The 27,455-nt window shown below is 37.9% G+C and overlaps 4 protein-coding genes across 4 annotated transcripts; 2 read left to right on the top strand and 2 right to left on the bottom strand.

Annotated features, from left to right (window-relative positions):
* Positions 1–445: 445 nt before the first annotated feature.
* Positions 446–679, bottom strand: CBG15015 (the record flags this gene model as incomplete). Its single annotated transcript, XM_002632781.1, has 1 exon — positions 446–679. A coding segment is annotated over one exon (234 nt), but the record flags the coding sequence as incomplete, so codon positions are not given.
* Positions 680–2,096: 1,417 nt separating this feature from the next.
* Cbr-sre-4 lies at positions 2,097–7,885 on the top strand (the record flags this gene model as incomplete). Its single annotated transcript, XM_002632780.2, has 9 exons — positions 2,097–2,251; positions 3,877–4,034; positions 4,399–4,524; positions 4,572–4,664; positions 5,085–5,146; positions 7,049–7,174; positions 7,401–7,534; positions 7,585–7,663; positions 7,709–7,885. The coding sequence occupies 9 exons, from the start codon at positions 2,097–2,099 to the stop codon at positions 7,883–7,885; spliced, it is 1,110 nt and encodes a 369-aa protein (XP_002632826.2).
* A 4,752-nt stretch (positions 7,886–12,637) lies between these two features.
* CBG15012 lies at positions 12,638–17,655 on the bottom strand (the record flags this gene model as incomplete). Its single annotated transcript, XM_045245000.1, has 7 exons — positions 12,638–12,790; positions 13,458–13,640; positions 13,714–13,781; positions 15,485–16,005; positions 16,864–17,349; positions 17,397–17,520; positions 17,565–17,655. 7 exons carry the CDS (start codon positions 17,653–17,655, stop codon positions 12,638–12,640), a joined length of 1,626 nt encoding a protein of 541 aa, XP_045095595.1.
* A 695-nt stretch (positions 17,656–18,350) lies between these two features.
* Cbr-sna-2 lies at positions 18,351–23,916 on the top strand (the record flags this gene model as incomplete). Its single annotated transcript, XM_045244999.1, has 6 exons — positions 18,351–18,515; positions 18,569–18,767; positions 18,820–19,105; positions 20,242–20,742; positions 22,329–23,145; positions 23,842–23,916. 6 exons carry the CDS (start codon positions 18,351–18,353, stop codon positions 23,914–23,916), a joined length of 2,043 nt encoding a protein of 680 aa, XP_045095594.1.
* Between the last annotated feature and the right edge of the window lie 3,539 nt (positions 23,917–27,455).

Below are 27,455 nucleotides of genomic sequence, written 5' to 3'. Positions count from 1 at the left end.
GACCCCCAGATGTTTTGGGTGCACAGGTCGTTTTTTGACCATTTTATCTACTCTAAATTGTTTTATTTACGTTTTTCATTGTTTTAAGCTTTTTCTGAAGATGTTTCTCGCAACTTTCTTTCAAAGTAATCATGTCTGAATCCGATTTTCCCTTCAGTCAACAAAATCCATTTATTCTAAGCAACTAACAAAAAACACATCGAAAAATCAGTACTTAGTCTCTCCGCCGTTGTTTTGAATCACTTCAACGATACTGCTCGACATGCTGGCTACAAGATTCTTCAATTCGGCATCAGTGAGAGCGTCCCATTCAGCCTGGATTGCGTCCTTGAGCTCCTGCACGGTCTTGAATTGCCTCCCGTTTCGATGGACCCGGCGAACGAGGATGCCCCAGATGTTCTCAATGGGGTTTAGATCGGGACTGCATGCAGGCCATTCGAACACCTCAATTCGTTTCGAGACGAACCAGTTCCTCGTGGAGGTGCTCGTGTGGATAGATGCGTTGTCCTGTTGGAAAGTGTGGGTGTGGCGTCTGTTGCGGAAGAACGGAGCCACGGCCTTTTGGAGAGTTGCTTGGTACGTGGCAGAATTCTCCTTCGTGGTGATGAATTGCAGTTCGAGCTTTTTTCCATTGCAAAAAGCGCCCGAAATCATAACAGAGCCGCCGCCAAAGTTGCGCCTGGAGAACATTTCACGAAATTGAGACGTGCTGCTTTGTGGGCATCAGTCATCTTCGGAACTTTGGCCATCTTCTGACGAACGATGACTCCACTTCTTTTGATGATTCTGCCCACCGTACTCTTGTGAACTGGCAGCTTGAGTTCGTTCTTCACATCGTTCAGACTTTTGGGCGAGTTGGAGACTGATTTCAAGATGCTGCGTTCTTGACGTGAAGTCAGCTTTCTCGGTCTTCCAGCAGACTCCTTCAGCTTCTTCTCGTAATGGAGTGGGTCGGCGAGGTATTTTCGGATGACGTTACGACTTCTCGTGAGTTGACGGGACATCTCGTGAAGTGTCAGTCCAAGTTGTTTCATCACCTCCACTTTGGCCTGTTCGGCAAGAGAGAGGAGTGTAGCGCGAGCCATGGTTGAAGGAATGTTTCCGAGGCATATTTATAGGACCAACTAATATTTTCAGTTACTGTACCTGCACATCAAACTATCGCCACGATCCGAATTACTGTAAAAAATGCAGCTGGAGATTTACGGAAGGGCCAGAAGTGAAGCTTGATCTCGAAAATGAGTTCCTTGCATTGTTGGATGTTCCACACGAAGATGTTGAGAGAAAGTTGCTAGAAACATCTTCAGAAAAAGCTTAAAACAATGATAAACGTAAATAAAACAATTTAGAGTAGATAAAATGGTCAAAAAACGGCCTGTGCACCCAAAACATCTGGGGGTCCTATAGTTATGCGACGGTCGAAAATGGACCTTTTTCTTGCCGTGAGGGTATGGAAAATGGTAGTGTTCTGAAAATTTGGTTCCTAGGGTTATTTTTGATTCTGAATCCAACTGCATTTACAAATTTTTCTTATCTACTCTAGTTTTTGCTGTACACCCCAAATTGAGGGGGGGGGGGGGGTCCTATAGTTATGCGGCGCACTGTATCTGAAGGTCATTGATAAAATTTATTCACAATATCAATAACAGTTTATCATTTAACCGCTTTCTGATATGGTTCACAGGAAATTAGAAAAATCGGGTCAATGGTAGGACACTTTCTTCAAAGAAGACAGTACTTCTACAGGAAACGGGTACGGTAGTTTCCCATTGTTATAATTAGACTCTTATTTTTCCTTTTTTAATGTGATCTCTATTTTTATGTTTTATAGTTTTCTGAGCATCCAAAGATCATGTGTCATCTCATAAAAAATTAAAAATTCATTACATCCATGTATGCAGCCTTATAATAATCATGAGCAACATGCACATTCTTTTTCCTTCTTCGTCACAAACTACACATATTTAGGCTCCGCCCCCTTTAGAGCCATCCCACCTCCCTCTGTCTCATCCTTATCCTCTATTCATACCCTCTTGGCGACCTCCTCTCGGCTGAAAAAAAAAAGAAAAATAAATAAAATTTTTTTCTAAAGGTGAATGCTTCTTGATTCAATTCAACCAATTGAATTTTCGTCAACATCAGCCGACATGATATTATTTTCACTTATCAATCGAACCGCTTCCAACTTAGACATGTCCTCGGATCTTATTGATAATCTTTATATTTTGGAAACTATTCTTTTGGTTTGGAGGTGGGTTTTTGCGTTTCATTTTGGAATCATTGGTGATATGCGCATGTTATAGAAAAGGACTTTTAAATCCCGAATCAAAGTTTTTGAAAAAAGTTGTAAATCTTGAAACACTAATGAAACGGTTTTGTTTTTTATGTCGTCTTTTCGTCTTTTTCAGTTATTTGAGGGTTCATTTTTGCGTGAAGGTGTACAGTGTCTACCGTAACCCCATAATAGACCAGGTGAACGCCAACTGCGACCGCGCAGCGCAGCATGTACCCAAGTTAGGTTGCAAGTTATCGTATACCATAAATATCCAAATTTTGAAACTTTAAAAGAAATTTAAAAGAAAGGAGCTCAGTAAAATTTATTTTTTTAAGTTTCAACAATGCTATCAGGTTCTTGAAACTGTGTATTTTCAAATGAAATTGTTGCATTTTCTTTAGCTTCTGGAGATTTAAAGGTTTTTGTCTGCAATTTGATATGATAGTGCTTGTATAAACTACTGAATCTAATTATTAGATTACTGTACATACAAATTTCCGTAACGTAGTTTCTGCAAACACCATGACGTCAGAATGCAGACGAAAAAAATCCAATGAGTTTTCTTTGTTCGAGGAACACTAAAGAGTACTTTTCTGATTTCAAATGCATAGTTTTCGTGTTTTTGCTTTTTAGATCAAAAATTCATGATATTCCTGTTACACAAACTTCATAAAATACGATTGCAAGAAAAGTTTTCTACTGTATGATAGGGGTACTTTTTTGAGATTACTGTATTCTGCTCGAACTTTTAATTGTGGAAAAAAGTAAATATTCAGAAAAAACATGTCATGAAAAAATAATGTTCTCGAAATTGCTTTTAAATATGCCCCTCGAGGAATTGAACTTGTCGGAGCATTGAAGGTGCGGCGTCGCTACCGCCGGAGCCACGAGGACAAAGGAGGAGTGGGTGATAAACATATGGGGGAGGACGACAGCTGTACGCAGAGTGACATTAAGCGTTGTACACCGTTACGGTAGAATGCATACTCTTGCTACAAAAGAAATGCATACTCTGGCTACAAACTTTTTAATAGAAACAATGAATCTGCAAGAAAATTTGCAAATTTCATGAAACTGAAATTTCCGAGTTTGCATTTGATGTTTCAACAAAAGATATTTCAACTGTGAAATGAGAACTTTTACAAATAAAGTCTCGATAGTTCCACTGATAGAGTAAAAATTCTAGTAGCCCCTCATAGAGTTGAACTTGTGGGCTAAATGTTGAAAGCTTCGCTGTTACCGGCTGAGCTACGCGGTCACGCCAGCAGCCGATGGAGTATATGTCAGCCAAAGACATCGATCAATGTACATCGTCTCCTCAAAACACATACCTCACTTTTGAATACCCAGCACTCCTTATTCTACAATTATGATAACCGGAAAAAGAAATTGAACAAAAATAATGGAGACCAATAAAACATGGATAATGTCTATTTTAAATACCACTTTAGAATGGCGTTTTGAGTCATAAATAGGCTCTTTTTAAGCTATTTTTGAATTTTTTAATAAAGGGAAGTTTTCTCTAAAAGCGCAATGCGAACTAATATCATGAAACATCAAAACAAATTATGATAATTTTGAAACAGAAAAAAAGTTTTCAGCTATTTCGAATGTGGAGTGTTCTTCTATGTCCTTTGCACCAACAGTCAATACCATCCAAATCTCACTTGGCTTCTCAAAAATCTAGTCGCCCAATATTTCATCTCAATGGCATGTCGACTGTTTCAGATTTATTTTCAATATGGAATCGATGATGAGAGTATGTTTGAAATCGAAAAAAAAGTGAACTTTACTTTGAGCCAATTTATATCGGTTCCTGTAGAAAATATCGAAAAGTGGGCAACTGATAAAATGTTATCAACGTTTACATATCTCAAATTCGTTATCACAAATTCATTGTCACTACATATTTAATAAGTGTCTACAGAACGAAAATCATTGAAAAATCGAGGACAAAACAAAATTTTGAAAAAGCGAAAAGTTCAAATGAATCAAATTGGTTCTGAATATCATACTTCGGAATATCGTGATTCTGAATATCATAAAAGTGAAATAGTAAAAACGCAAACGGTTCAGATACTGGTTAATCATTTGAAAATCCTTAAAATCCTATTCAATTCCAGGCAATTTAAAAACCAACTGGTTCTTCATTCTTGTCACTTTCTCTCGAAATTGTCTCATTTTCACTGCTCTCTACTTCTCACCATTTGTAATGATGGAACGGTTATATGCATCTGTACACATTGGAGGTTTGATCTTTTGATTTTCATTACTGACATCTGAAAATGAATTTCAGATTACGAGCACAAACCGCGTCACTATGTCGGCTATACGCTATCGTTGTTTTTGTATCTTTGGTCACTGATGATCGGATTAACGTATGCGTTTGGTAAGGGCGAAATGGGATACAAATTGAGATCAGGAACTATTTTAAGGGATCAGTAGATAGAAACAAAATGAAGGGATTTTCAAAGCACATTGACATCCAAAATATCGGGTTTAAAAACAATTAACGGTTAAACAACTAAAGTGAAACTGTAATTTAGATTATCTTTGCTCTCACTTCGAACTCAATTATCTCAATTTTTTAATAAAAGATCGAAAGATAGTCGATAGATAAAATGTTGGTGACATAATGATGAACATTTTATTAGCTGACATCTCTACCGAGATGTTGGGTAGAAGTTTTTAGGGTAATGATCGATGAATACATTACATACATGTGCTTGCTACAATTGTAATAAACATTATGAAACTGAATTTTTTTCTAGGTATTAAAAAAAAGAGTTCAAATTTGATTTTTTTTCAGAAGTCATCCCAACATACATCCACGTCTCCTGCTTGGTTTCCATCAATATGTTAGCATTTGTGGTGAGGGTTTTTTCATACTTTTTGATTCATGTCGAATTTTAAGTTATTTGAAAAATGAGGAAAAACATTCAGTTTCATAATGTCTTTTACGATCATAGCAAACCAGTCGGTTTACGCCTCTTCGGGGCTAAACCTCCTGGCCCCCGCTTACGATACCCGCAATCTTATAAAAAGGTTCCGTCACTTTTACGGAGGCTATTTTTTAAGGCCTATGCTCACAAATTTGAAAATTAAGAAATTTTGAAAGTTGGGAAGTTCAGAAATTCAGTAGTTCAGAAATTGAGAAATTGAGAAATTGAGAAATTCGGAAGTTCATAAATTCAGAATTTCAAGAATTCAGAAAATCGGCAATCCAGAAATTTGGACATTGAGGAATTCATGATTCAGAAGTTCTGATTTTTTTGAAATTCCAAATTCTGAATTTCTAATTTTTTTTGAGATTCTGAAGTTTTGATTTTCGGTTTTTCAAATTTCGGAATTACCAAATTTGGATTTTTTGAAATGCAAGAACTTAACTTAAAGGGGGACTCCGACCAAAATGTTTTATTGCATTAAAATGTTCGGAAAGTTGTCTATTTTCCCAATATTATAGCGAAACAAATCGAAAAAAATCCGAAATCCCCGAAAAATACCGTTAAAAGCGAAAAATTTTCAAAAAAAAGTTGCTAGGAAGGACGAGGATTTGAATTCCCGCGCAGTGAAAAACCTAGGCCACGGCGCCTGACAGCCGTTTTTTTCAAGTCGCCGACAGTGGTTTTTTACGTTTTTTACCTGCCGGACATGAAACCGAAAAAATTCGGAAAAAAAATAGTGGAGTTGAGCGGGAATGACGTAAATATAATTTCTGAAGACTTGTACTGTAGAAATAGAAGAACGTCTCCAGAAGACGTCAGAAGCGAAATTTCACAAATCAAAATAGACGGGCATCATCTCGCTGCTATTTCGGGTTATCTGTGAAAATTTGGAAAATTTTGGTAAAATGGTGACTTCGCTAGGGTCCCGGAACCGGGAACACCGGACACACAGACAGAATTTGGTGATTGTTAATAGTAAAGATATAAAGACGGATAGTAAAGATATAATACTCGATGCAAGCCTCTTAATAATGTATCTTAAAACCTCTAATGGAAGTGCCCCACCAACTTCAACCCAATTTATCTCGGTTACTGTAAGAGATATCCAAACGTGGTCAACAGACAAAACATTTTTAATAAAATGAATCGCTTTTTGTCAGTTGACAATTTTTCGGTATCTTTCACAGGAAACGAGATAATTTAGTTCAAAATTGACTTAACGAATTTGGAGTGTTTAAATTTGTTGCAATCTAATATGTACATAGATTGATAATCTTGAAAAGTTTCGCCTTTTTCAAACCTTGATGAAACAGAACAACTTCGAATTTCAAACTGATTATAAAAACAAGAATTTCAGTTTTACAAGGTTTAGATTTCTCTGATGAGAGTAACAATTACCAATCTTCATTGCATGGGCAAAAGCAACTAAACATTTTAATTCATCAATTTTTTAAAATCATAATTGTAACTGTTTGACCTCCATGACAGAAGTTTTTTCTTCAAACTTGTGCAATTAAAAAGATAAGAGTTGACTGACTTTCGACTTCTGGGATCTGGCAGTTTCATAGTTTAACGAAACAGAAGAGTCAAATAAAAATTGAAAAACCTGAAAGAATATAATTGTCTTGAAGTTAAAATATGTGTCTTGAGGAGTTGAACTTGCAAGCCAAATATTAGGCAGGTAACAAAATTATCACTTTTCAAATTTGTCAAATCCAAAATTTCTGTTTCATGGAGTCTAGATTTTTGTTATGAGACCATCTATTACCAATGCACCGGTTGGATAGAAAAGTTTTCAAAAAAGAAATAATAAAGTTAACAATCCCAGGTGTGTCTTCTAAACGAAAGCTACAACTCGAAGAAATTCGTCCAAAAGAAGTTTTCAACACGAAAATCAGTGACCTACTCGTTATCAGAACGTTATCAAATTGTGGAGAATTTGAAAACTGCTTATGTGAGTTTTAATAAAATTCACCGTTTCACAATTCTCATAGGTTTTCATTTATTTTTATAGTTTGTTTTTCTTTTCTCAACTACTACTGATGTTAACTAAAGCTCTGATTTTGTTTATGTAGAATACTCAGAAACTTTCCGACGAATCGGAAAATTCTGGACTTCTTTTTCAGGGTCTCAAAGTTGACTTTTTGTATTAATGCAAATTAAATAACATTTTCTTCCAGCTCTTCAAACGCGGCATCATCTCAATCATTATATTTTCCGTAATCTGTGGTGTTTTCCTAGTCCGAATGAGTTCTGATGAGCACGATTCGTCGATGAACTGGATCCTGATTGGCTTCAATTATGCCGCCATTTTGTGAGATTTGTTTTGAATTGAATCGAGGGGTCAAAAACCAATATTTTCAGATATGGAATCGGTTTTCCAGCCGCCATGTTTTTTTATGATCAACAATTTCAGAAACAGCTGTTGAGTTATATTCGGATGGTAAGATTGATGTTACAAAGTAATTTTCGATTTCTTGAATTTCAGATATTCTGCATCTCATCTCGAACGACGCCGTTGTATGAGGAAACAGAAGAGAATAGTCAGAAAGCAAAGATTAGTAGAAGTTTAGAAGCTGTTAAGGAGACGGATATTTATTTTAATAATTTGAAAGGAGACTGGGAGAAAATGGCGACGAAAAGCAAACGGAGATGTGAATGTTAATTTGATTTTTAATGTGAATTTATGTGAATTGAATAATAAAGGGGTTTTGTGTTTATTTTTATTTAAATCTTTTTTTAAATTGAGCTCCAGGATTGGATATTTTTGAAATACCGCCGAAACTGTGAATTTTGAATTTTTGTTTCCGTATTCTTTTAAAAAACTACCAGCTTTCCCTTGGATTTTGTCTGTTGAACATGCCCACTATATTTTTTACTGCTTTAGTCAGTTTCCAACTGTTGATGTTTAATTGGTGCTGTATTTGTTCTGGCGGCATGCCTATCTACTCGAATAAAATAATCTTCGATACAATCAAATCAAATCGAAATATCAGAATAATTGAAAATTATCTGAAGCAGAAAAATTGCGAAATTTTTGTTTTGAAAATGATGCATAACTAAAAGTACATAACTACATACTTGTAATCCGGGCCTTTCCCGGGCCTTCGCGGGCCTTGCCATTGTTTCTTCCAGAATCATTATTTTCAGATCAAGGGTTACAGGCGAAAAAAAAACGGAAAAGCAGGCCCGGCCCGGCCCGGCTCGACACCTCCGAAAAAAGCCACTTTTTGGCCTGTAACTTTGTTCACAGACAAGTTACAGTATTCCGCATGATATCATTTTGTTGTACTCGTCGAGCTCTATCATATTCGAATTAGTTGGTCTGAAAATTTCTATTCTAAAAGAAATTATGGCAGGGCCCGCGAAGGCCCGGGAAAGGCCCGGATTACAAGTATGCATAACTAAGATTGTATTGAATTTTTTTCGAAATTAAAAAAAAACCATTTCATAAATCTCTGCTTCATTCAGTATTTAATTGTTGGGAATTTCAATTTGTTTTAGTTTAATCGAGATGTAATGTGACAATAGTTTGAATTTCCGATTTTTCCTTCTCGTTATGACTATTTCCTTTCAATTGTTTTCGAAAATCGGGAAAAAATTGAAAATTTCCAAATTTCTCCTTTTCCTGTCAGATTTCAGTTGTTCAAAAAATTTAGTATACAGAAAGTTACAGTACTGGCCAAAAAGGTATTCGCAAACGATTTTTTGAGAGTAACTTTGCTGAAACTTAAGGGATCGATCTGAAAATTTTACTGTGCATGTCGTACACGGTGACGACAAATTGCGTACAAGGAAATTGCATCATTTTCAGAAATTTTTTGTTTTTTTCAATTTTTTCAATTTTTTCGTTTTTTCACTTTTTTCATATTTTTATATTTTTGGATATTATGGTTTCTAAGAATGTTGGTTTTGGCTCCTATGTATTTAAAACTGTTTACAGACATGGCCAGACCCCTCGGAAAAAAAAACATCTCTCAGGACATCCGTAAAGCCATCGTCATCGGCTTCAGAAGTGGATGTTCCAAGGGCCTCTTGGCGCAGCAGTTCAATGTTACTAAACGTGCCATCGAGAAGATCTTGAAGCAGTTTCGGGATGAGGTAATATTCGAAAATAGTATAGTTATGGAAAAAAATGTTTAGGGAGCCTTGGTGGAGCGAAAATCGCCTGGAAGACCGCGTATCACGTCGAAGAACATGGATCGGAACATCGTCCGAGCTTCAAGAGAGGATCCCCAGAGGAGTTCTACGGACATTCAGATGGTCGTGAAGACTCCAAATGAAGTCACACCATCCCTGAGAACCGTCAGAAGACGTCTTCAAGATGCTGGACTCCATGGACGACGGCCAGCTAAGAAACCATCGATCAGCAAGAAGAACAGAATCGCCCGCGTAGCATGGGCCAGAGCTCATCTCCACTGGGGACGTCAGGATTGGGCTAATCACGTGTTCAGCGACGAATCCAAGTTCAATCTGTTCGGTACTGACGGTATCAAGTGGATTCGCCGTCCGGTTGGATGTCGGTTCGATCCCAGCTACCAGCTCCAAACCGTCAAGCATGGAGGTGGATCGGTGATGGTCTGGGGCTGCTTCTCTGGGACTTCAATCGGCCCGCTGAGAAGAATTACGGGCATCATGGATCGCTTTGTGTATGAAGACATCTTGGAGAACACAATGAGACCCTGGGCACGGTCTACTGTGGGCCGGGCGTTCGTTTTCCAACAGGATAACGACCCGAAGCACACCTCGAAGCACATCAAGGAGTGGTTCCGACGCCGCCACGTGGATCTTCTGTACTGGCCAAGTCAATCTCCGGACTTGAATCCGATCGAACACCTCTGGGAGCATGTCGAGAGACAGCTTAGAGGGATCCGTGCCTCGAATGCCAACCAGAAGTTCGACCAACTCCAAGATGTCTGGCAGGCCATCCCGATGTCTGTCATCGACACTTTTCTCGACTCGATGCCAAGAAGATGTCAAACGGTAATCGACGCCAAAGGCTTCCCAACGAAGTACTAAAGCTATTTTATTCATTTTCTATTATTATTTTTCGTTTACCGGTCTATCCTAGATCTCAGAAGTCAAAGTTCCATTTACCGGTTTTTTGCAATTTTCATGAATTTTTCGATTTTTTTTCAATTTTTTGAAATTTTGACTATTCTTGTTGTTGAATCAGTTTCTTTTACCGTTTCAAACTTTGTCTTAAAATATCAGATTGATCCGGGAAGTTTCAGAAAAGTTATGCTCGAAAAACTATTTGCGAATACCTTTTTGGCCAGTACTGTAGGCCACCATGGTTTCGTTAATAAAATTTCTCCAAATTTGTGCCCAATTATTTCGGTTCCTGTAAACGATATCCAAAATTAGTCAATTGATAAAATGTTAACGATATTATGACAAAAAGTTTATCAGTTGACAAAACTTTGATATCTCTCATAGAAATTTAGATTGAGTTCAACGCATTTATTGTATTTTCAATAAATCCAAGACATCGAAAAACTTCACTTGAAAAAAATAGATTGAAAAAAATGCTGATTCATAGGCTTCATAATACGGACACCATCAAGTTTTGTACGGTAGGTGACGGATCAAAGAAAACGGCTATATGAAAAATGGTACATAAACTCTCAAAAAAATGCATTTTTCGAAAAAGAAAAAATATCTGGATGAAAGTGAATAACAAGCCTTGTTTGAAGAAGTTTGAACTGCTTGGGGTTTTATGCGCCATCTACAGTAACTTTTTCATTTTTCTTTTTCGTCATACTCGTAAAATTCCGGGCCCGGGCCCGGCCTGGAAGGCCCGGTAGCAAAAATTTTGTCATTTTGAACCGAATTTTGAGCTCTCAATACAATTTTCTATATATTTTTTGTGCTTTTCGGATTGTTTGTCTGTTTGATCAAAAAATATTTTTTTTAAACCTCGAAAAAAAATCACATAAGGGTCCTCCCTTATGTGATTTTTTTTTGGTTTTTTGAAATTTTCAAAACTTGTGGAATGACAGGCCCGCCGGGCCGGGCCTCCGAAATTCGGGAAAAAGCCCGGCCCGGCCCGTTACAAGTATGTTTTTCGTTGAAAACTGTAGTCCTGTTTAGTACTATTTTGCCACTCTAAAATCGCTAACCCTACATTTTCACAAAAAAAATTTTCAATGAAGCTCTGATTTTGTTTATTATACTCTGAAATTTTTTGGGAACTTGAAAACAACTGGCTTCTTCTTCAGATTGGTTGAAATAACTATTTTGAGTTTTCAAAAATCTGGAAACTATGAAAATTTTTCAAAATTTTCCTGTTTCAATCAGCTTTCAATGTTCTGTAGTTTTGGATTTTCAGTGATATGTAAGTCTTCTATTTCTCTGATTCTGTTTCGTTAAGTTCACAAAAAGTTTGGAATTTTTTAGAATATCGTTAGGCATAGCTTATAGTTTGGAAAGATTCAAAAATTCGGGTAAATTACCGAAATTCCGGAAATGTTCCTTGATTTTTCAGGTACGCATATTTGATGTATCCTAATGACCATAAATCCGGATGTCCCTATCCACCTGTCGACCAGAAAGTCAGCCCATTAAAACAAAAAAAAATCCAAAAAAAGAGTTCAATCATTTTCGATTCATAGTTTGAAAGATTTGGTTGGAAATTGTACAGAAGGATTGAATTATGATGATGATGATGAAAATGATGCCTATTTGGAATAATCGGGGCAGGGCTTAGAGGGGGGCGGAGCTTCGAGTGATTCGGAAGGAAAGCAGTATACATTGAATTTCAATGAAGATTCAAGAAAATTTCGCTAAATAAGAAAAAGTTAATAGAAATAATAGATTTTTCGAGAGGATTCAGAAGTAATAATAATAGAAGATTCTAGAAGCCACGTGGCTCTTCTTTGGTCATGTATAAATGTTTTTGGGGATATGTTGGTGGTGTGCATGGGGTGTACTAATTTTAACGGGGTATGTACAAAAAGGAAATCGGGGGGTTTTGTAGATAAACCGAGGAGGGGGAATATAAAACTAGGAAATTCTGAAAAATTCATCGGTGGGTATTATACTGGGAATCGGAAAATCGGGAGCGGTGGAAGAGGTATGCCGGGAGCCGTGGCCGAAGATTCCGAATTTCAGTTTCTCCCAAAACTACCGTAATCTGTGCCTAAAAGTGCCTTCATCGAGGAAATATCTTTTCAGAGTACGGTAATTTTGGATCTTTTTTATCTCTTTTTTGGGGGAAAATAGAAAAAAATCAAAAATTGGGATCCTCGGCCACGGACACCTCTTCCATGGCTCCTATTTTCAAAATTACAGTAATAATAGAAGGAGGCCGGTAAAATATTATCTATTATAAAGATGGGGGATGATTGAACAGTGAAAATAGCGTAGAAAAAAAGCGAAAAAAAAAATTAAGCTAATATTAGAAGACAAAGAGGAATCAGAAGGCGTTGGAAGCCGCATGGTTTAAATTCTCATCTGGACTGGAGGCTGGTGGAATCTTTGGAAGCACCGCTTCATCATCGTCCTCAACTATTTTGGAGACCGAGTTGTCGTGATGGGCCCAGAGAAGATCGTCGTCGCGCTCGACGATCTGGAAAACGAATGTTCGGAGAAATGGATAGCATGTGCGCTCTATTAGACACTGTTTGAAATATGCGCTCTTTTTAAAACTAGCGCAGTTGGAGAAGGTATAGGATGTGCAATTTCGATCTTGCTAGAGAAATCAACATTTTTCTAATTTTTTTAAATCATTTTGAAGCGGTGGCCTAACTTTCCGAGTTGGGGTTTTCTAGGCCACCATGTAAAAATGACCTAGAATTGGTTTGATATTCACCTGGTGTGTTTTTAAGACCATTACCTTTACCATGTTGACTTAATTTTCGCAACTTGAGTTTTCTAGGCCACCATAGTAAAGTGGCCTAGAAATAGCCTGAAATTCACCTGGTGTTTTCTAGGTCATTCTAACGTGGTGGACTAGAAAACTCATCATGCAAAAGTTAGGCCACCACGTCAAAATGACCTAGAATTGGCCTGATATCCACCTGGTGTTTTCTAGGCCATTTTGAAATGGTGGCCTAGAAAACCCCAACTTGCAAAAATTAGGCCCCTTTTTAAAATGTCTCAAAAATCGAGAAATTCTTGAGAAAATTTTCTAATTTTGAATTAAACAGAAACCGCGCTCTATTGACAAAACGCTCCATACTGTGTCTAGTGGAGCGAAGTTGCACCCCTAGCTTATCAATAAAACACATTTTTACCTTGTTGGCCACCGAAACCGACATCGACCGTCCATAATTAAGACGTCGGGTACCTAGTGGAGTGGTGGATACTGTAGGTGTTGGACGTGTTGGAGCCGAGAAACTCGACGCTCTCTCGTTCCGGACCAACGCATCGTAGAGCTCAACGTCATCGAGAGAGTCGGTCCGTGGCAAGCAGCAGCTCTGGAAAAAAGTCTAAATTTTGAAAAAATCAAAAATTTGGAATCTTTTGAAAAATCTGAAAATCTGAATTTACCTGCGCCGTGCTTCCGAATCTCGAAAACGACGGAAGACGTTGTCTGGGTGCCTCCTCCACAACCGCTTCTACAGATTGCTCATCGTTAATCGAGATGGTGTTGATGGACATTGTCGCCAGATTGATCGAGTGAGCACTTTGGGAGTGGAAGCGAGCTGGAAAAACATGATTTCAGCATGGTGGCCTAATTTTTGATTTTTCTAGGCCACTATGTTATTTGGCCTAGAAATGACCTGGTGTGTTTTCTAGGCCATGTTGAGAAGGTGTCCTAGAAAACTTGACATGCAAAAGTTAGGCTTTTTCTGGGCAATTTTGACAGAATGGCCTAACTTTCTCAACATGATTTTTCTAGGCCACCACGGTTAATGATCTAGAAAAAACACCAGGTGGATATGAGGCTTTTTTTCTAGGTAAATTCCCATGGTGGCCTAAAAAACTCATCTTGGCAAAAGTTAGGCCACCATGGTAAATGGCCTTAAATGAGTTGATATTCATCTGGTGTGTTTTCTAGGCCCCTTAATATGGTGGCCTAACTTTTTCAAGTTGGATTTTTCTAGGCCAGCATGTTGAATGGCCTAGAAATGAATTGATATTTATTTGGTGTAATTTTAAAGCTATTTTAACATGGTAGCCTAGCTTTCGCAAGTTGGGATTTTCTAGGTCACCAGGGTCAATGGCCTAGAAATAGCCTGGCATGTTTCTAGACCATTTTAACATGGCGGCCTAACTTTTCCAAGTTGCGGTTTTCTAGGCCACTATGCTAAATGACCTGGAAATGACCTGACATTCCCCTGGTGAGCTTTCTAAGCAATTTTACCATGGTGTCCTAACTTTTGCAAGTTTGTTTTTCTAGGTCACCATGTTGAATGACCTAGAAAACACACCAGTTAAATATCAGGCTGTTTCTAGCAGGGGTGGGCGAGGTTGGGTGAAAAAACTTCACGTTTTGCATATTTCCCGCGCTTGTTGTGCCATTCGAGATTAAAGGCGCACGCAATCATTCCGATGGGTCTCGAAATGGCGGGAATTTGAATTTTGATTTATTTTTTGACTGCGCGCCGCCGGGTAGTCATTCTTCGCAGCGGCCGACACTTCCCGACTTCCGCGCGCCACTATACTTTGAGTGTGCGATCGCTCCGCCCACTTTCTACGCGAATTGCGTGTGTTTTGCAATTAGTTTCCCGCAAAAGCCGATTGCTCGCCCAGCCCTGGTTTCTAGGCCGTTTTCACATGGTGGCCTAACTTTTTCAAGTTGAGTTTTCTAGGCCACCATGTTGAAATGACCTAGAAAACCCACTAGCTGAATGTCGGGTCATTTCTAGGCCTTCTCACGTGATGGCCTAACTTTCGAGTTTTCTAGGCCACCAACTTTTTTGGCCTAGAAATGACCTAATATTCACCTGATATGTTTTCTAGGCAAATTTAACATGGTGGCCTAACTTTTTAAAGTTGGGTTTTTCTAGGCCACCATGTTAAAATGACCTAGAAATAGGCTGATATTCTTCTGGTGTGTTTTCTAGGCCATTCTGACATGGTGGTCTAACTTTTGCATGATGAGATTTCTAGGCCACCATGGTAAATGATCTAGAAATGGTCCGTCATTGTGTTTTCTGGGCAACTTTAGTTCGTGGCCTAACTTTTGCAATTCAAGTTTTCTAGGTCATGTTGCTGGAATTAGCCAAACACGCACCTTCTAGGCTATGAAGCTCCGCCCATTCTAGCCTGTTAAGCTCCGCCCATTCTAGACTCCGCCCACCCCAAAAAAACTCACTTTGCATCGCCATCATTATCGGATTCTTCCGTGCCAATCTCCACTTCGCGAACACATTATTCCTATGGAACCGGACCACTTTTATCTTATAAAGCCCAAAACCCAGATTCTGATCTCGGAACATTCCAGAGATATCCACAACGAATTCCACGTCATGACTCCAGAGAAGCGGTTGACCGTTGTGATCCGTGTAGCCAGAGTATTCAGCGATCGTGACGACTTCAACGAATCCACTCTGCACGTGCACTTCGAGTTGAGCGACGTCGCCGCGCATGGAGCCGAAATCCACGTGGTGGCCTTCTGGAGGCGAAGGTGGTGAAGGCAAGCTGAGCAATGGGGCCACAGAATCGATTGGAATGGGTAGAGAAGGTGCGGAATTCATTCCATTACACCGTTTCATTTGGAACGCCATGCATCGTCCGATAAGGCTCACTTGACCCACACACGTATTCAGGCATTTTGAGTGGTGGTGATGGGGACGACGTTGACCGGATTCGATGCTCTCGCAGCAGTGGGAACCGCTGGAAATAGGATTTTGGAGCATTTCAGAACTCGAAAATCAGATTTTCTCAAAATTTGAACTTTGAAATTTTTTTTTGAAAAAAAAACTGTTTGACGACCGCAATTTCACATTTTTAGAAACGAAAAAAAAACCATTTTTAGCTCAAAATCAGTCAATTTTCTAGTTTTCAATATCAAAGTTGCTTTAAAATTGGCTTAAAGTGCTCTTAAATAAGTGAAAAAATGATCTTAAAAGCCGGAAATCCAGAAAATTTCAATTTTTTCAGAAAACTACGAAAAAAAAAAAATATTTTTAAGACTTTCAGAAAATCCATAATTTTTCAGCTCGTCGCATTTTTCCAGTGAAAATTTGATCATTTTTGACACAAAATTCAAAATTTTCGTCTTAAAAAACCGATTTTTAATGTCAAAATGCTAATTTTCAAAGTCCGAATTTTGAATTTTTAGCAGAAAAAAATGTGATAAAATTCTTTTTTTAAGGTCCATTAAAATATGTGTATTTATTTTTTTTTAAATTTGAGTTGAAATTAGGTCATTAATGGCGCTAAATTCGAATTTTTCGAATATCCGAAATCTTGAAAATTACGGAAGGAATCTGAAATTCGCGGATTTTTGAAAATTAGTGAAAATTGTTTTTTCTGACACAAAATTCAAAATTTTGGCTCAGTTTTCGACGATTTTCGAGTCAACGCCAGGTGAAAAAATGGAGCGAAATTCAAAAAATTGTTAGAAATTCTGTATTTTGAGCTATTTGAGCTTGAAAAAAGCTAAAAAATAGCTCGAAAATTGTCGAAATTGCGATATTTGAGTTTTCTAAATTTTTTCCCCTCAAATCTCAATTTTTCAAATTTTCACACCTTCTAAAAATGCGAACATCCCTCGGGAAATCCCTACACGACACCAATCTCAAATCCCTTTTCTCCTCGCACTCCTCTCTTGTCACCAAGCCAAAATGCTCCGTTTCTCGAACATTCGCCTCCATCGCCAGCGACAAAACCGCATCGAACTTCTTGATTGTCTCAATTCTCAGCTTCCAAATCCCCTCAGAACTACACTTGATCGCAGTGACAGTGCACAGAAGACGTCCGATTTGTCGACGTGGCAAGTGTGGTTCGTCATCAGAATCCACAACGATGCCCAGGACATCATTGAAGACTGCAGGGGTACGGTACTCGCGTTCTTGATATGTAAAACATCCGCTTGTCAGTGCGGAACATGCAATAACGTGTTTTTTAAGACGATCGTCGAATTCCAGCTTCAACTGGGTCCATTTATTATTCTGAGCCTTTGTGAGCATGTATATGCGACGAACTGATGATACACGAATTTTTCGAGATTGCGAGCTGCAAAAAATCAATTTTTCTCCGAATTTGAGTTTAGAAACCCCTACTCAGCACTGAAATTCCCATTGAGAACAGTTCCGAACTGCAAACCGTTCCTGCCGAAAGTTCTCAACGAAATTAGTGGAACTGTCGCCTCGAAAAGGGTCTTTTGATAGGAAACAATGTATACATCTGAAAAAATGAATTAAAACGGCTTAAAATGGTTGAAAGCTAACAATTCGTTGAATTCTTCGAAATCAGGTCTAGCACCAGGAACTCCTCGAACGCGTGCTCGCTGATAAACTCGTTGTTGGTTTGTTGCCACATTTTCCAGCCGATTCTTGGCAGGGAATCGGCGGAAAATCGCTGAAAAAAGATCTGAAAATTATGAGTAAAAACAAATTTCGAATATTTTTGCTGAGGGGTACGGTAGATGAGAAATTGTGTGATAAAGACACCACGACGGGAAAATGCACAGATTTTGAAATCAAAGTTTTTCAAGTGTTTGGATAAGCGGAAAATTAGAAATTTGAACTTAAAATATTAGAAGAAAATCCCGGAAAATAGAAAAAAGTCCGAAATTTTCGATTTTTTGAAATTCAAAGAATTTTCTTCATGTTATAAATACAGACAAATTCAATTTTTAACAGTTAAATAGAGTATGATTCGATTTGAAAATTATTTTTAAAAGCTTTTTTTTTCAATTTTCAGTATTCAAAAGCTTTCTTTTTTCTGCATTTTTAGTCAAAGTTGTTCACTAACGACCTATTTATATCGATTTCTTTCTAAATACCCTAAAATTTCCCCCAAAAATCTAAAAAAACAAGAAGTTCCCGCAGACTTTCAAACTTTCCCCTTCAACTTCAAACTTCGCGGCGTCACGAGACGGCGGTGGCCTAGAAACCTCCGCCTCCTCGGCCACCTCTTCCACCGTTTCGAAGCGAATTTTTGCAACGTTTTTTCATATTTTTGACCCGTTTTTATCGTTGAAAACCCCGAATTTTTCCATTTTTTAGGTGGAAATGGTTGAAGAAAATCAAGAAACTCCTCTAGAAGTGGCGTCGGACCCACAAATCACCGATTCTGAACTGCCAGAGGCTCCAGAAAATGAAAAAAATGAAAAATCACTAAGGACAATTACAGTTCAAAATCTAAGACATCCGGGTGGTTATTTGAGTTCCAGACAGGTAGAAATATCGTGTTTTGTGTATTTTGTAGCCTAAAATTTCATAAATTTCAGTTCCAATCCCTTCTAAACAAATCTGTCGAGTTTCAAGCCAAATTCTCGCGGCCAGAAGATTCAGATGAGCGTCAAATCAAGACTGGAAGCATTGAAATTGTATTTGCCACGTTTGAAACCGCCCGTGACGCCTACACAAGCCTTCAGAAGATGGCCATCGATGGGTATAGGCCGGAAGCTCTGGTGGACTCGAGATTTTGTAATTTTATTGATATTAGCATTTAAAGAACATGATTATTTCAAATTTTAAGTATCAACGGAGCTCTCGACACCTTCCAAACGTCAATTCTTCGAGATTTCCAACGATTCTCGGCTCGTTTTCCTTCTGGACGCTCCTAAATCCCTTGATTTGGATATGATTTCATATTTCTTCAAAGATGAACGCCCAATTCACTTTCAAATTCTTCCAATGCCTACTGGAAATGGGTTGTACCAAGTGGAGGTGCTGATGAGCAGTCGAGAAGTGGCTGAAGAGATTTTGGCGAGAGAAGAAGCCACATTTTCGATTTCCGATGAGGATGGGGATTATGTGGTGACGTAAGTAGACAAAAATCCAAAATTTATGAAAATCAGTCCTTAATTTATTTAAAATGTTCCAAAGGTCATCAAAAATGTTCTAAAAACTTGAAAAATGGTCCGAATTTGGTTTAAACTTGTCCAAAATTCATCAAAAATGACCCGAAAATCATGAGAAATGGTCCAAGGTTTATGAAAATAGTCCAAAATTTATAAAAAATTATCCGAAATTTGATAAAAAATGGTCCAAAAATGTTGGAATGTCTCTAAAAACTGTCTGAAACAATGTTCTAAATTCGTCAAAAATGTTCTAAAAACCTGAGAAATGGTCCAGATTTGGTTAAAAATTGTCAACAATTTCACAAAAATTGTCCGAAATTTAATGAAAAATAGTTCAAAATTCATGAAAATCAGTTCCAAATTCATCGAAAATAGCCAAAATTCATTTTAAATTATCCAAAAATCCAAAGACATCGTCCAAAATTCGATAAAAATGGTCCAAAATCTATCGAAATGGTCCAAAATCCATCAAAAACGGTCCAACATTTATCAAAAATGGTACGAAATCTATCAAAACTGACCTAAAATTCAATGAATATGGTCCAAAATCCATTAAAAAATGTCAAAAAATCCATTAAAAAAGCTTCAAAATTCATAAAAAAAATAGTGCAAAGTTCATTAAAAACGATCCAAATAATATCGAAAATAGCACCAAATTTAATAAAAATGGTCAAAACACCCATCGAAAATGGTCCAAAAGTCACGAAAATTAGTCCCCCAAATTCATTAAAAATGACCCAAACTTCATTCGAAAATGGTTCAAAATCCATTAAAAATCCTCCAAAATGCACCATAAATCGTCCAAAATCTATCGAAATGGTCCAAAATTCTAAAATAAATGTCTGAAATTCGTGAAAAGGTGACAGAAATTCGTCACGAGGTGTCCAAATTTCAATACAACGACCCAAATCCGTCAAAAATGGCCCAAAATTCATCAAAAATGACCGAAAATTCATAAAAAATAACTCAAAATCCATTTTAAAATTCCAAAATGTAGTAAAAACAGTTGAAAATGCCTCCAGAATCGTCCGAAAATTCGAAAAATAGTCTTAAATTTTGTCTGTAATCCCCCAAAAATCCAAAATCCTTCTTTCCAGACTCCTGAGCCCTCGTGAATACGGTCTCTACTCGAAAATGGACGATATCCGCGCATCGACAACGTCCCGTTCATCAGCTCCCGCTGTAATTCCACGTGTCACACCATCATCTGAATCTATCGGTCAACTGGCTCCAGAAATCGACGAAGACGTCGTTTTGAAGCGTCTTCTAGAGATTATCGCCGAGGAAAATTTGAATTTCGGAGAAATCGAAGAAATTCACGCCAAGGATGAGCTCTACAGACTCTGTGATAGGGTTTCGGAGGAATACGATGGAATTCCGGATTCAATTTTGAAGCCAGCAATGGGAACGGCACTGCAACGTCATCTGAATCAGACGGAGTTGCATTGGATGCGGAATCAGATAGAAGGATTGCTCAGAATGTGGAAACTGGAGATTTTGAATGAGGAAATTTATAAAAGAGAGACGATGGTGGAAATGAAAGCAGCCAATTATCAGCCGGTGTTCGAGGCGGAGAAGAAGGAAACCAATAGTAAAGGGTAGGAGAAATTCTAGAAATTTCTGAAAATTGAAAACCCAGCTTTGAGCCAATTTATCTAGGTTACTGTAAGAGGTATCAAAAAGGGGTCAACTGGCTCAATCAGGCTCAAAATTAGGCTAAAATTTTGGGCTCAGATAAGCTCAAAATTAGGCAGACTCTAAATTAGGCTCAAAATTAGGCTCAATTAGGCTAAGAATTTAGGATCAATATTCGGCTCAATTAGGCTCAAAATAGGGTTAAAATTGAAGCTTAAAATTAGGCTCAATTAGGCTCAATTGAGTTCAAAAAATGAGGCTCAAATTAGGTTCGAAATTAGGCTTAAAAGTAGGATCAATTAGGCTCAAAGTTAGGCTTAAAATTAGGCTCGGAATAGGGCTCCAATTATTCTCACTTAAGCTAAATTAGACTCAATTAGACTTAAAATTAGGCTCAAATTAGGCCTAATAAGGCTCAAAATTAGGCTCGGAAATAAGCTCAAAATTAAGCTCAATCAATCTCAAATTAGACTCAATTAGACTTAAAATTAGGCTCAAATTAGGCCTGAATAGGCTCAAAATTAAGCTCAATCAATCTCAAATTAGACTCAATTAGACTTAAAATTAGGCTCAAATTAGGCCTGAATAGGCTCAAAATTAGGCTCAAATTAGACTTAATTATGCTCAACTAAACTCAAATTTAGGCTCAAAAATAGGCTTTAATTAAGCTCAAACTAAGCTCGAATTAGTCTCAAAATTAGGCTCGAACATGGAATCAAATTAGACTCAATATTACGCTCAAATGAAGTTCAGAATTAAGCTCAAATTAGGCTCAAATTAGGCTCGAAAATAGACTCGAAAATAGGCTTAAAATTAGGCTCAAATTAGGCTTAGAATTAGGCTCAAAAATCGGCTCAATTAGGCTCTAAATTAAGCTCAAATGGGGGTCAATTAGGCTCAATTAGGCTAAAAATTAGGCTTAAAGTTAGGCTTAAATTAAGCTCAAAGCAGGGTCAATATGAGGCTCAAATTAGGCTCACAATAAGGCTCAAATAAGACTCGAAATTTAGGCTTAAAAGTAGGCTCAATTAAGCTCAAAATTGGGGTCGCATAAGGTTCAGAATTAAACTCAAATTAAGCCCCAAAGTAGGCTCAAAGTTAGGCTCAGATTAGTCTCAAATTAGGCTGAATTAGGCTCAAAAATAGGCTCCAAAATAAGCTAAAATTAGGCTCAAGTAGACTCAAAGTTAGGCTCAGACATAGGGCTCAAATGAGGCTCGGCTCAAAAAAAAAATTTGGTTAGAAAATTTGTGTCAATAAATATGGGAAATTTAGGCTTTAAATTTTGAGCCTCATTTTAAGCCTAATTAAGTCTAATTTGAGCCCAATTTTGAGCCTAATTTGTAGCCTAATTGAGCATACTTTGAACCTAATTTTGACCCTAATTTTGATACTAATTTTGAGCCTAATTTGAGTCTAATTCAAGCCTAATTTTTAGCCTAACTGAGCCTAATTTTGATCCTGATTTTTGACAGAAAATTTCTGTCAGAAATTCGATTTTCCAGTGACAAAAACTCCCCTCTTCCAACCCAAACATTCCATTTTTCAGCGCTCAAAAACGTCAAAAAGCGGCACGCGCTCAAATGGGCGTTGGCGCCTTCTTGACCGCGCACCGCGATCGTTTGATCGTCGAATCAGGCGACGTCGAAATGGATTCAGACGACGATGGAAACGTGATGATTGGCGGCGAGGCGTTGAGCTTCGACTCATGGGCCCGCATCACAAAAACCAAGGCGAGCGGTGTGGTTCGAGCGAATGAGGATGGATCGAAGAAGATTGGAAATGGAGGTCTGACGAAGAAGCAGATGAGACAGGCACGGTTGGTGGAGGGGATGAATCAGGATGAGTATAAGCAGTGGAGAAAGGAGAAGAGCTCGGCGAGAAAAGCGGATATTAAGCAGCGAATTATGGCGAGAGGAGCGGTGATTGAAGGTGAAGAAGGAGAAGAAGGCCACGTGGATTCTGAAGCTGTGGCTGCTCCAGCTCCAGCCACGTCATCTGCTCCAGCAGCCCCACCAGTCAAAAAAGACCTGGACGAAGGAGAAATCGATTCGGATGAAGAGCGAAAAGAAGCGGCTCTTACCAAAAAGCCTCCTGCCACCAAACGACACGCCACATCAGACTCATCTGAATCCTCGACGTCATCATCATCAGAAGAAGACCCAGATGGACCAATCGACGCCAGAAAACGAAGAAAGATGAGACGAAAGAAGGATCGGAAGCTGCCACGTGCGGCGATGACGACGTCGACGACGCCACAAGTGAATTTGGAATTCAGGCAAATGTTTGAGAATCGAAAAGCGATTATTGCGCAAATGTCGCCGGCGCATAAGGCCGCGTTTGCGAGTGCGTTGAATCAGGTTAGTGTTGTTGAACCTCTATTAGAAAGGCCCGGTTCTACCTGATGTGTTTTCTAGGTCATTTTACGATGGTGGCCTAACTTTTGCAAGTTGAGTTTTCTAGGCCATCATGATAATAGACCTAGAAATAAGCACATATTCACCTGGCGTGTTTTCTATGCCATTTAACATAGTGGCCTAACTTTTGCAATGTTGGGTTTTCTAGGCCATCGTAGTTGATTACCTAGAAATAGCTCGATATTCAGCTGGTGTGTTTTCTAAGTCATTTTATCATGGTGGCCTAAATTTCTCAAAAGCATTTTCTAGGCCACCATGGTGAATTACCTAGAAACGACCTAATATTTGTCTGGTGTGTTTTGAGCCACTTTAACATGGCAGCCTTATTTTTGCAAGTTGAGTTTTCTAGGCCACTATGATAAATGACCTAGAAATGACATGATATTCAACTGGTGTATTTTCTAGGCCATTTCAACATGCTGGCCTAGCTTTTGCAATTTGAGTTTTCGAGGCCACCATTCTGAGATGACCCGGAAAACACACCAGGTGGATATCAGGCCAATTCTAGGTCATTTTGACGTGGTGGCCTAACTTTTGCAAGTTGAGTTTTCTAGGCCATCATGTTGAATGGCTTAGAATTGGTCTAAAATGCACCCGGTGTAAAAATCGAAAAACTACAGTAATCCATTTTCCATATCTTTTCAGATCGCTCAAAACAACGGCGGTGCCCAAGCGAAAGCGTCTCAGGTTATCACTTCGATGATGTCTGGATTCAAATAATTTGTCATTTTTTGTATCAATTTCTTCTCCATTTTCCCCATTTTTCCCTAATTTTCTTCCGTAGGATTTTCCATATAAATCACCTTTTTTTTGTTTCTCATCGACTTCTTCACAATTTTCTCATTTTTCCTAGAAGTTGCCATGTTTTCTCTTTCTGACTCAAAACGTCTGACTGTCCCCCGTTTCCCAATTTGATCTTTAATTTTTTGTGTTGCCTCTGGGTTATTTATTTGAATTTTCTATTTTGTTTTGCGTATTTTAATCTACAGTAGTCCCTCTCCACCATCAATTAATGAATCATCTTGATGCTTCTTCATACACGCGTAAGAATTATTTATAATGTAGCAGAAGACCTTTTTAATTATCCAACCTCCTTCTGCCCCCCCCCCAATTTCTTAAATTTTATAGCTTATCGAAGAAAAATTTGATGGTCCCGAAAAAGAAGAGGACCCTCTGGAGACCCCATTTGGTTAGACAGATTGTGATCTAGTGGAGGACACTTATTATTAGGATGTGTATGATGTATGAGAATTTGAGCTTGAAGGGCACTATTTGTTTGATATTCCAATTGGGCTGTTAATATTTTGGAAGTCAGAAATTTGAATTATAAGTGAAGAATTTGAGTTTTCTACTTTTCAGAAAAATATCTAGTAAAAAAATTACGGTTTCAGAAAATCGATATGATTGTAATAAGTTAGTCCGGTTGTTCGGCAGACAGGTTATTTAAAAAATCCAATTTCCCCTGCGGCTTGTAATTCGAACTGCAATACTTTTTTGTTCAGCAGATCGCGGTTGCTAGCTTTTTTTGTTGAAAAAATATTTGCTCTAGAAAACTGGTAAAAGCAACTTTCAGCATATAACTAAAAATATTTTCCGTTTCAGAAAGCCAATTTAATTGCAATTTCCTTTAAGTCATTCAATGTTTAGTTCTTATAGAGACTAAAAAACTAAAATGCAAAATCTGAACAGACCTTACTTTTGATTTTAGCAGGTTTCGAAACGAAAACTACCGTAACCAGAAAAATATGCGAATTTTCTCATGTTCAAAAGCTCTCGATTATAAATAATTTTAGGCTCGTATTTTTGTTACTTTCATGAAACAGTGAAATACAGACAATGTCATATTTTCACAAACACAGCTTTATTTCTACGATTCACAACTTTTACCTCAAATTTTATTTTATTCGTATATGAAACCAAAAACAATTACAATGATTAGCATTGAAATGAGAATTGGCTTTGTTAAACTCGTTAAAAAAGTTGTCAACTTTACAGCTTCATTCATGTTTTATAGACGAATTCACTTTTTAGTATCAATTGTTATGGGACCGTTCGAAAATATTGGTTTTTGAAAGTTTTCCTGATTCATATCATTTCTAAACGCAAAACTGCGAAACGCGCTCTACCGCAAAAAATATTTCTAATTCGAAGAATTTAAAGAAAAAAAGTTTTTTTCAGAAAATTAATTCAATTGCGATTTACTATAAGTCAATCACTGTACTTCTACCAGACCCTAACATTAATGCAAACTCTTAACAGCCCGAAACTGTAATGCTCTGTATGTCTCGGAACGGAAAGAACCGTATTCCGAGCATTTTTTTGATCCATATGCTTAACGATTACATTAACGATTATATTAAAGAGTACAATTCTAGGCTCCTTTTTATAGACCATCATGAAACAGTACCGGACAGAAAACATTTTGTCCTTGTCATTGGTAGATAGGCAATGTTGGAGTTCCACAAAAGTATTACATAATTGTGTTATTTGTCTGAAAATCTGAAAATACACTAAAATTAAAAACAGATTTATTGTTAAGATTCGCAAATTTTTCGTCGAATTTCATCCTGAAGAGATATGCCTCTTGAAACATAAGCATATCTTGTACTCGAACTTTAAGCTCTATTATCTCGGGTCCTATAAGATAAATAAATATTTTGTCAACTGATGAAATGTTGGCGACATTATGACAAACATTGTTTCATTTGACAGATTCTTGATATCTCTCACAGAAATTGAGATAATTGAGCTCAAATTTGATAGTGTTGAATTGCAAAATTTACTGTATCAGTCATTGCTTTTCTCTTCAAAACTTCTTCAACTTTGATTGTCCTTTGAAGTCCCTTTCTAGGTTTCTGTATTCAATACACATTCAAGAGTTCATATTTGTCATTACAACGTCCCCCTCCTCATCCACATCTTCACAAGAGAGCATCTACGCAACCATCATTCACCCATTCTATTTCCTCATTGCGCAATATCTCATTCATTGTGCGCTCACACACACTGTACACTCCATTCGGAACCTCTTACCAACCTTCCGAGATTTGAATTATAATTGGGACCTTTCTACCTTTTTCGAGAGGGAGAACGAGGGTTCTGTATTCAATTAGTTACCGGATGAGAGAGCACACCGGCTCTTTTCACTAATCGGACACCGCATTTGGCAGGGAAGGTGAATAGGATTATCAGGAAAGAGAGTGCTGGCTAATGAGGTGGCTTAGGATTTAGGTACCCCCACATGGACAAAATAAATCATCCAGATGCGTTTCGAAGGATTTTTTGAAAAGGAATAAGGTTGTTCTTGGCAGGACCCTATTTATTTGGGTTACTGTAAGATGTATCAATAAGTGTTCAACTAGCAAAATATAGGTGACCAGAAGGCTGGTGCGCCTTCGGCGCGATTCAATTTAGTTTTTTACTGGTTCGTGGCTCCGCTACTCAATTATTCTTGAAGGGTCACGTAAATTTATACTTAATTTCCAAGTTTTTCAAAATTTGACAGACTGACACGAGGACGGACAGACGCCTCTAGCTTTTTATATATAAGGAAGATATTATGATACACATTTTGTTTATATCCATCAGGAGTAGTCTAGTCACAAACTTGCCAATAAAGGTGGGGGGACAGGAGATTTTACGGGGGATTTTTGGGGCCAGAGTATGCATTCTACCGTGACGGTGTACAACGCTTAACGCCACTCTGCGTACAGCTGTCGTCCTCACCTTTATGTATGCAATCGGGCGACCGCTTTCTCTTTGCCCGTGTAGCTCAGTCGGTAGCGGCGCCGCACCCTCAATCCTCGCCCCACACGTTCAACACCTCGAGGGGCATATTTAAACGAAATTTCGAGAACATTTTTTTTTTCATGTCCCCCCACCTATAACAGACCGAATTCCAGATATAAACATATGTAGTTCATGAAACAGTGCATTTTTAGAAATAATGAAATCATGTCAGATACAGTAAATTAATAGAATCTCTCATTAGCTTTCACCTTTGAACCAATTTATCTAGGTTTTTGTGATATTTTCTATTTCACATTTCCGTATTGGGTTTAAATCTAAATTTCAAAAAAAAACCTGAAAATTACATGAATCAAGATCAGCACCTGTACATTGAGCTCAATTATTTCGGCTATTTCAAAAGATATGTGACATCTGTCAACTGATAAACTATTTCTCACAAGGTCACCAACATTTTATCAGTTGACAGATTTCTGATATCTCTTATAGGAACACAGATAATTAAGCTCAAA

Source organism: Caenorhabditis briggsae (genome assembly GCF_000004555.2).
Source record: "Caenorhabditis briggsae complete genome, chrIV, whole genome shotgun sequence".
Taxonomy (NCBI): domain Eukaryota; kingdom Metazoa; phylum Nematoda; class Chromadorea; order Rhabditida; family Rhabditidae; genus Caenorhabditis; species Caenorhabditis briggsae.
The sequence above is the reverse complement of the archived record's forward strand: the minus strand, read 5'-3'. Positions and strand labels throughout refer to the sequence as shown.